At 56.8% G+C, this 9,190-nt stretch overlaps 2 protein-coding genes across 2 annotated transcripts; both read right to left on the bottom strand.

Annotated features, from left to right (window-relative positions):
* Positions 1-225: 225 nt before the first annotated feature.
* On the bottom strand, positions 226-5,179 carry REXO2 (RNA exonuclease 2; the record flags this gene model as incomplete). The annotated part of the gene is made up of 7 exons (XM_084221557.1): positions 226-645; positions 1,558-1,611; positions 1,821-1,929; positions 2,469-2,580; positions 4,515-4,592; positions 4,860-4,943; positions 5,048-5,179. The coding sequence occupies 7 exons, from the start codon at positions 5,177-5,179 to the stop codon at positions 516-518; spliced, it is 699 nt and encodes a 232-aa protein (XP_084077683.1). The 3' UTR covers positions 226-515.
* A 224-nt stretch (positions 5,180-5,403) lies between these two features.
* Positions 5,404-8,050, bottom strand: RBM7 (RNA binding motif protein 7). Its single transcript, XM_084221524.1, has 5 exons — positions 7,900-8,050; positions 7,561-7,723; positions 6,894-6,996; positions 6,652-6,718; positions 5,404-6,426 (listed from the first exon to the last, which is right to left on the bottom strand). The coding sequence occupies exons 1-5, from the start codon at positions 7,993-7,995 to the stop codon at positions 6,052-6,054; spliced, it is 804 nt and encodes a 267-aa protein (XP_084077650.1). The 5' UTR covers positions 7,996-8,050; the 3' UTR covers positions 5,404-6,051.
* Between the last annotated feature and the right edge of the window lie 1,140 nt (positions 8,051-9,190).

Below are 9,190 nucleotides of genomic sequence, written 5' to 3'. Positions count from 1 at the left end.
CAGGGCTGGGAGAGCAGGTGTTCTAACAATCAGCAGGATTGAGAAGCCCTGGATGGCCGTTATTATTAATGCCCATAATAAAAACATGCCTGGGAGCTGCACACCCCGCGCTCCATTACACCCTCCGGTTTATGGGCCGGCAGCTCCCGCTCCAGGACAGCCCAGGGGAGCAGCAGCTCACCTGGCAGCGTGGGGAGCACCAAAGAAAGGCTGTCCAAAACCACCATCTTTCAACTGTTTTATTGTGTCGTGAAAGACTGCACCTAAAACCAGGTGCAAGGAGTATCAAACAGCGTGTTTTACCCAGAACATCCGAGCCCGGGCGCTGCCGAGGCCCCGCCTGCCGACTCCCCGCTCAAACTGAAAAGCAGCAGCAACTCAGGCTTCTGTCTGCATTGAACAGCTGGTAAGAAACAAGGTAACCCAGGGTGCAGCTTCCCAAGAGACTGGCAAACAAAAAAAAACCAGGAGACGCATCTAGTGTGTGCTACAGGCTGGTGTGGCGGGAGGGGAAATCAGCTGGCAGCTTTGTCACTTTCCCCGTTCTCAATCAGTTTCCTTTTCTTCTCATCCGTTTTCCTCTTGAAGATGTGGTCTCTGTAGAACTGGAGTTCTTTGATGCTTTCCCTGATGTCATCAAGTGCTCTGAAAGAGAATTAAGGAGGGTTTCAAAGAGCCTGGGTACATCTCCAGCTATGCCCTCACCCTAATGCCGCTGAAAACTTCCAGGCTGCAGGAAACCAAACTGATGCACAGGGAAGGTGCATCTGTCAGACATGAAAATAACACTCATTGTCTCAGGGAAGCAATAAAAGTCCAGTGGTGCCAACGTGGCAGGAGTAACTCACAGCTTATTAGTTTATGTCAGCCTGGGACACAGCTGCTGGAAACCAACAGGGTCTGCAGCATTGGCTGTCAGAAACAATTCAACCTGAGGGAGGAGACAGGGCTCCAGAGAGCTGCCCAGCTCCAGCCAGGGCACGCTCAGGGCTCAGCTCCCTGCAGCAGCACGTCAACCACGACTTCAGGCAGCACCTCTGTGACAGCCAGCCCTCCTCCCCCTCCGTGTGTACCAGAGCCTCCCTCCTGCCCAGCACAGGCACATCAGAGCAGAGCCACAGAGGTTCCCTGGCTCCTCCCTGCTACCTCTCTGGCACATTCCAAGCTCAGGAAATAGGCAGGAGCAGGACTCTCACCACCCCCTCATTCACAGTTCTCGAATTTTTGTGTTTCTGTGACCACCTCTGCCCAAAAAAGGGGCAGATAACCCCCATTAAGTGACTGTTTGCATGGTCAACAAACATGCACTTTGAAGAGCAGAGTGATTCAGAAGGGCCGAGGAAACTTCTGGTTCTCTGGATTTTAATAATCCCTTTCCCTACACTATCTAGGCTTTGGACAGGAGAATCCAAACATCTGACAGGGTGCAGAAATCACCTCCATTGCATCAGCCACAGGATGCTGGAACTCACAGGAAGCCCCATATCCTGCTCAGGAAGAGCAGAGTTCTCTGCAGGACCAGCCCTGCTCTGTCAGAGACAGAGGCACAAAGCTCACCTGTGAGATGCTGCCTTCTTTGGTGCAAACTCGTATTCCTCTGGATACCAGCGCCTGTGAGCAGAAAAACTGCCACTTAGAAAGAAAACTGGAATTCAAAGGCGTGTCTGGTGGCTGCTGTGGGTTTGTTACACTTGGTGAAGGAACCTTGGTTTCACTGACACCCAGAGAAGCCACAGCCCTGTGAGCCCCAGCAGAGCCCCAGCACCACAATGGGCATCCTGGGGGAATCTTTCAAACCACTTAACTGGGGGAACATTTACCTGCAAAGTTCCTTGACAGTGCTCACATCAATGATCCTGTAATGAAGGTGCCTCATGAACTGTGGCATGTATTTGTCAAGGAATTTCTTATCTGCATGAACAGAGTTACCTACAAAGACACAAACGAGATGCTTCTTCAAACAGAAGAAAACAGAGCAACATGGAAACAAGCAGCAGGCGGAGCGAGCGGGGAGAGATCACAGGGGAAGAAAAGGCATTCACAAGCAGCTCATTTATCCCATTTTCTAGCAAATATGATTGTAAAGGTTTGTCAGATTTTCATTGCAGGATCACATGGGGTTTAATACTAATACCTCTAGTAATTCCTCAGTTACTACACCCACAATTTGTGTCACACAGATAAATATCAAAGAATTATGCAACGTCGGGTTTTTCGCCAAGTGAAAGTGGCCATTGGTATTAATTTCACTCAGCACCTGTCCCAAGATCATCTATGAAATTCTGAAAGCAGTTCTGGGTAACAGGACACCTGGAAGATCCTTATTCAGCCTTTGGCTGGATAGCCAGGGAGGAAAAGACACAGCACAGGACAAGAAGCCACCCCTGCCCCAAGTGCCAGGGGGTGCTGGCATCCTGCTGGGAGTGCAGGGTGGATGATGTGTGTAGGGCAGAAAGGAGGTGCCTCACCTGCCAGAGGACAGAGCCCTGGGGGTGTCTGCTGCCGCACGAAGGACAGGAACTCGTACTCTGCCTGCTGCAGCGAGATTTTACTCTCCTTCACCGCCTTAGTAAGGCCAGACTGCAAAAAAGAGCCAAGCCATTAATCAGAAACACCCTGTCACAGACACTGCCAGGAATGCTCCAGTTCTCAAGGAAATGTTTAACTCTGCAGTGAAAGGTCAGCCCTTGGAGTGCTGCTTGTTCCCCAGGTGCCTCCTGAACTCTGTATCTCAGTTCTCTGGGGCACCCCCAGCCTCTACTCTCCCCAGGGACCCCCTGCTTGGGAAGGAAAACCAAGGCAGGTAAATAGTCTTGACAGTACTGACCTTCCTGTGTGGTTTGGGACTTTTCCTTCCCTTTTTTGATTCCTTTGCTCAGAGTTCTTTTCAGTTACCAAGATGTGAGGCGTTGTTTATCCACCTGCACATCCTTGAGCCGGGAGAGCGCTACATCCCTTCACATCCCAGTTCCAGGAGAGGCACTCACCTCCCCAGCAGGGAGCAGCAGCTACCAGTGAACACAAATAAACAGGATCCTGCCTTCAGGGCTTATCAAGATTCCTATAAATCAGAAAAGTTCCTCCCTGGGTTTTTTTTTCAATAGCTAAATGTCAAATCCTCTCCAAGTGTTCTCAGTGATTTATTTCCATCTGGCTACGCTATATATTTCCACGACTGTGCAGCAAAAATCTACTTGACAGATCCAAGTGGTGGTTAAAAAATTCATTATGTGGCAGCATTTTCATCTATATTCTAATTGCTTCTCTTCTCTTAGTCAATTAAAAATAAGTAGCTCCTCAGGAGCAGCAAGGACACATGCTACCATCTCCAATTCACTCCCGAGCTGAGGCTGAGCTGGAATCCTCGACTGGGGCAGGGAGAAGCACCCATCACAGCAAATTAATATTCATTTCTCAAACTCTTGCTAATTCTTCCCAGGGAGAGCAAGATGCCGAAGGGGGAGGAGAGGGGGGTTATGGATGTCTTAAAACTTCAGCCCTTAATTGAAAACTAACTTGAATTTCAATTCATCATCAGGGACTGGAAAATCCATTTGCTCTCTTGCTGCTGGCAAGGAGGAACCTTTCTTTGGTGGCCCAAAGAACTAAAAATAATCTCTTGCTTCAAAAGTGAAGCTTTCACTGAAAAAATCCACGAGGCTTACAGGGCTGAGGGGACAGGCAAAAGCCCAGTGTTTACAGGTCTGTTAAATTCCACACGCACCAGAGTCCACAGGAAGAAATCTGCCTTTGACTGACTCTGGACTGTTCTGCACCAATCCTGCCCCTGTTCTTATTCAGGCTTTATCTCCCTCTTCCCCACTGGAATTATTTTGAATTATTTTATGCAAGACTTCAGCAGGAGGAGCTGTTAGAATTTGAACCCAACCCAGCCTGCACCAGGGCTCCCATCAGAGGCAGGAGGTGGCCAGGAGCTCTGTGAGAGGACCAAGGAACCAAACGCCAATTCCACCGGGAGAAAAGGAGGCTGAGCCCCTGCCTTGGGAGATGCGAGCCAGTGGCAGATCCCTGAGTGGCAGATCCCGTTCTGGCCCCCCTTGCCTGCTCCAGCCCTCCCAGGGGAGCCTGAGACTCACTGCTGCTGCTGTGCTGATGCTTCCCACTCCCAGAGCAGGAAGCAGCTTCCAGCACTCTTCCAACTTATCAGAAACCAGGCTGCAAAGCACAGGCTGCTTCAGGCAAACTGGAAGCTGTAGGCTAAAGATCCCCGAGTGCAGGCTGAACTGTGTCACAGATGACTTGTGAGACCTTGGGCAAAACATTCCACACAGGCTCCTCAATACAAAATAAGACAGATCCTGTCTCCTCTGTGTGGCTGCGGACTGCTCAGCGGGAATTGTCCCTGCTCAGGCTGTCCTGCAGCTGATCGCTCATAATTAATCTCTCAGAATTACACGTCCCGCAGCCGATCACCCAGAATTACTCGTCCTGCAGCTCATCACCCCGAATTACACGTCATTCCCAGCTCAGCCAAGGCTCAGAAGGGTTTTTACCTTCCCGTGATGCTCCTTGCACCACTCGGACATGCTCTCCAGCAGCTCGTCGGGCTGGTTGATAATCAGGTTCGGGCCCTGTCGGGGACAGGGAAGCACAAAGCTGATGGCCAAAGAAGTTGAGGAGCGTGTAGAAGTTGGGTGCCGGGCCAGGCGGAGCGCGGGCGGTGCCGGCCTGCGGGCACACCGTGCGCTGTGACGCACCCCGCGCTCCGCTGCCGCCGCCGCTGCCGCCGCCGCGCTCCCGGTGCGGAGCCGCGATCCCAGCGCGGCCGGAGCCGGGACCGCCGGCGTTACTTTGTTCCGGCATCCCCCGGATTGCCCGCGGGGCCCCGCGCGGCTCACCTCGGCCAGCACGTTGAGGTCGCAGTCGGTGATCAGACACGCCATCTCCAGGATCTGGTCCTTCTCCACGTCCAGGCCCGTCATCTGCCAGGGGCGAGCGGCAGCGTCAGCGCGCCCCGGGGCCCGCGCCCCTCGTCCCGTCCGCTCTTTCCCCGCGCCCCCCGCCGCCCCGCGCCGCCGCCCCGCACCTCCAGGTCCACCCAGACCATGCGCTGCCCCATGTCGCCGCCGGCCATGGCCGCCGCCCTCCGCCGGCCCCGCAACAACCGCCCGGCGCAGATCCGCAGGCGGCCCAGGCCGGCGCGGCCGCCGCCCAGCATCGCCGCCGCACTACAACTCCCGGCGACCCCCGCGCCGCCGCCTACGCTCCATGGGGGTGGAAGCGCCGCAAGGGCTGCTGGGAGATGTAGTACGCGGTAGCCGGGGGCTCTCCGCCCGTCACCGGTGCCACGGAGCAGCTCCGCTGCCCCGGCCTCAAAGGCGGAGGTTCACCTAGGGACTTTCCCCAGGGAGACTTTTAATGTTCTCCAAGACAATACTGTAATATTTTAAACGGACAACAGGGAGTGGGTTCATATTGAGAGAGTAGGTTTGGATTACATATTAGGGAAAAATTCTTTACTGTGAGGGTGCTTAGGCACTGTAACAAGTTACCCATGGAAATTACGGATGCTCCAGCCCTGGAAGCGTTCAAGGCCAGGCTGGACGGGGCTCTGAGCAGCCTAGTTGGTGGAAGGTGTCCCTGCCTCTGGCAGGGGGCTGGAGTGAGGTGGTCTTTAATGTACCTACCAACCCAGACCAATGTGTGATTTTGTGACTGTGTAAAAAACAACATGAGGCACGTTACAGATGCCAGGCAGCATCTGTCCCACCTCAACTCTGCTTAAAACGCCAGACCCTTCCATCTGACACATATGTTCCTTTCTCCTGAAAAAAATACTAACAGCACTTATCTGTGACACAAGGACAGTGTGGTGGTTTCTCCAAGACTTCACCATGGCTTTCTTACCCCGTGAAAAGCCCTGAAGTGTGCGTTACACATTTAATACTGAGACCAGAGTTTGGCAGGACTGCACTGCTGGTATTTTTACAAACACTAAAAGGTGACTTCACTGGGGGGTTTTTTTGGGTGGGGGGGTTTATACATGTACTTGGTTAGAAACAGGTCCCGTTTGCTTTGCCCTCGAGTCCCTCAGTGCCGCGCTGAGTGCCACTTGGCCTCTCTGTAGCTGTCCCTGCGGTGCTCGTAGCTCCAGCCGTCGCGGTGCCTGTCGTCGTAGTGCTCCTCGCGGCCCCGGTAGTGGTGCTCGCCCTCGTGGCCCCTCTCCTCGAAGCCGTACTCGTCGCGCTTGCCGCGGCCGTACTCGGGCCCGCAGTCCCCGAAGCGCTCGCGGCCGAAGTGGCCGTAGGGGTGGGCGCCCAGCCGGGCCTTGCGCGGCCCCTCGGGGCGCCGGGGGCCCGGGGAGCCGGGCACGGCGTGGAAGGAGTGCGGGTAGCCGGGAGGGGCGAAGCCGGGCTGCTCGTACTTGCCCCCGAACGGGGGCTGCTGCCGGGCCGCGCTGTTCATCTGCAAGGGAAGAGGCACGGGGGGCTCGGTCTGGCACGCTCGCTGCCTGCTGGAGTGCCTCAGCCAAAGCCCGGGCCGGCCTCCACCCACGCTGCTCACACCAGGTCACCCAGAGCCCTCCCAGCCGGCTCCCTCTGCGCCAGGAGCTTCCATTCTTCTGCAAGTGCCGTTTCAGCACCCAGCAGTGCATTCCCACCAGCTGAGCCCGGGAGAGTGTGCACGTACCACTGCTTGTCTCTGCAGGCTCGGCGGGAACCCCGGTGCGGCCATGCCATCCGGAACCCTCTCATACCTGCAGGGAAAACACAGCAGCAGTGTCAGCCTTGAACGCACAACGGGGCATCCGCGTCCCCCTGGTGTTCCCTCCGCAGGAGGGAAACACCAAACTGCCCTTGGAAGCAGCCAGGAACACGGTGAGCCATGCAGTGTCTGCCTCCATCCCACACTCCTGCGCTGGAGACTCGTACCTGCTGCAGTTGGATGCTGGATGAGGCATCCCGGGAGGGTTGGTGCCAGGAGCTCCGAGCTGGGAACAGGATGGATTGATATCCTGGGCTGCATGACTGCTCCCTGGGGACAGACAAATATTTCAGGAGACCCACAAATTCCAGTTAAGGAAATGAGGTGTGAAGTGAACTTGCAGAAAATCAACACATTTTGAATAGGCTCTCAAGCTTCCTCGTATTTAATTGGCTCTCAAGTAATATGGCTCTCAAGTTTCGTCAGTGATCTGCAAAAGCACGTGGTCCAGTTACCAAAACAAAGCACTGCTATCTTAATTCCCACCAGAAAGGGCAGAGATATTGTAGTCAATGTGCCTCATTTAATCACAATCAGATGCGATTTTTGCTGCTCATGGGATAGTTTAGAACAAATCTTAGAGGTGCTGCAGGAAAAACCAACAAAAACCCACAGAGAAGGCTCGGCCAAGGGGTTACCCCGGCCATGAGGAAGAAAGGTCCCTGGTGGAAGCACCGGGACAGAAGGGAGTGAGGGGAGCAGAGCTGGCAGGTGAGGGACCCTTTGGTGAGAGGCTCCTGCAATTTCTCCGAGTAGCTGTGATCTGCTGCAGGCTGGGGCAGTTGGCAGCAGTGCACGTTCCCCCAAGGCAGCTGCTGGAGGTGCCCCCGGTACCTGATCGGAACTGGATGCGCATGGGCCGCCCGTACAGCTTGATCCCGTTGAGCAGCCGCAGCCCGTACGGCACCGACTCCTCGTGCTTGAAATTGACGAAGGCGAACTGCTTGGGCCGTCCATCGCGGTCCTTCGGGATCTTCACGGTGATCACGGGCCCCGCCTGGCACCGGGGGCGAAGGCGTTAAGCAAACAGCGGGAGGCAGCGGCCGCCGCCGAGCACGGGCGCCCCGCCGAACCCTGTCCCGCGGCGGCCGCCGTAGCCCCGCCGGCCATGGCGGCCGCGGCCCCCCCGCCGCGCCCTCCCCCGGTACACGCAGCGCGGGCGCCGGGCGGTACCTGGTGGAAGAGCTCGAAGATGAGCTCCTCGGTGACCTTGGGGTCCAGGTTCCCCACGAAGAGCGTGCGATTCGCCTCGGCTGCCGCTGCCCCCATGGCCGCGCCGGGATCTGAGCGCGCGGGCTCCCAGCGGCTGCTTCCCCCCGCCCCGCGCGGCGCCTCGCGTGACGTCACAGTCACGCGCTTGCGCAGGCCCGCCCCTTCCGTCAGGGGCGGGGCCATTGGGGACGGGGCGGGGAACAGGGCGGGGCAGCGGGACCGGGACCGGGGCAACGGGACCGGGGCAACGGGGCAGAGGGAACGGGAACGTGGACAGGACCGGGGCCTTCTCAGCACCGGCTCGGCGGCAGCTGCGGGCGGGATGGGCCCCGGGGGTCCCCTGTAATTAACCAATAATGGGCAACGAGCCCCGCTTGCCGTGGGGCAGTCAGGGATGCAGCACAGGCGGCGGCCCCGCTGTCGCGACAGCGCGTCCCTGTCACGAGCCTGCGCGCCGGTCCCGCCTGGCCGCCGGTGCCGGGTTTGTCCGTGCTCCCGTTATTGGCACGCTGCCGTGGCACGGAAGGGTGTGATCAGCCGGGGAGAGCCGGGATGCGGGTTAAACCCCCGGCTGGGTTTGGGCAGCGGGGGAGAGCCCGGGGGTTTGCGGGGGAACGCGGGGATCGCACGGGGCCGCTCCCGGGACTCGGTCCCGTCAGAGCGGCTGGGCTATGCCCGCACAGCCTGCCCAGGGATTTCACTTCTCCCAGGACTCCGGGAAGCATCCCTGGCTCTCCCCAGCCGCTGCAGTCCCCTGGGCATCCCAGAAGATGCTGGATGTAAAACGGGCGTTCTCCATCTGGAAAAATTTTGAGAGGGGCAGTTGAGCCTTCATTTTTCATTAGATCCCCTCGCGTTGCAGCAGATCCGATTTCCCTGTTAATTGGGTGCTGTTCATTTTCTCCACTCCATTACTCGCCGCCGCACCTAGAATTTATATCCATTTGGTTTAATCACGTTCGCCTGGTTAAATTCCAAACAGTCACTCGTTCAGAAAGGGAATTATTACCTCGCTTTGCCAGGACTTCCACTTTCCCTTAATTTCCCTGGAGCCCCGTTTACCTCACTCTGCCTGTTTTCCCTGCCTGGGTCCCCTTGGGCCTGGCTGGGAGCGTGTGGTGCCCGTGCCATCCCGGCCATGGTGGCCATCCTGGCTCATTCCATGTGCCATCCTGGCCATCCTGACTCATTCCATGTGCCATCCTGGCCATCCTGGCCATCCTGGCTCATTCCATGTGCCATCCTGGCCATC

The sequence above is a fragment of the Fringilla coelebs genome (assembly GCF_963513975.1).
Source record: "Fringilla coelebs genome assembly, chromosome: 25".
Classification (NCBI taxonomy): Eukaryota; Metazoa; Chordata; class Aves; order Passeriformes; family Fringillidae; genus Fringilla; species Fringilla coelebs.
This window is presented reverse-complemented; position numbering and strand designations above follow the sequence as displayed.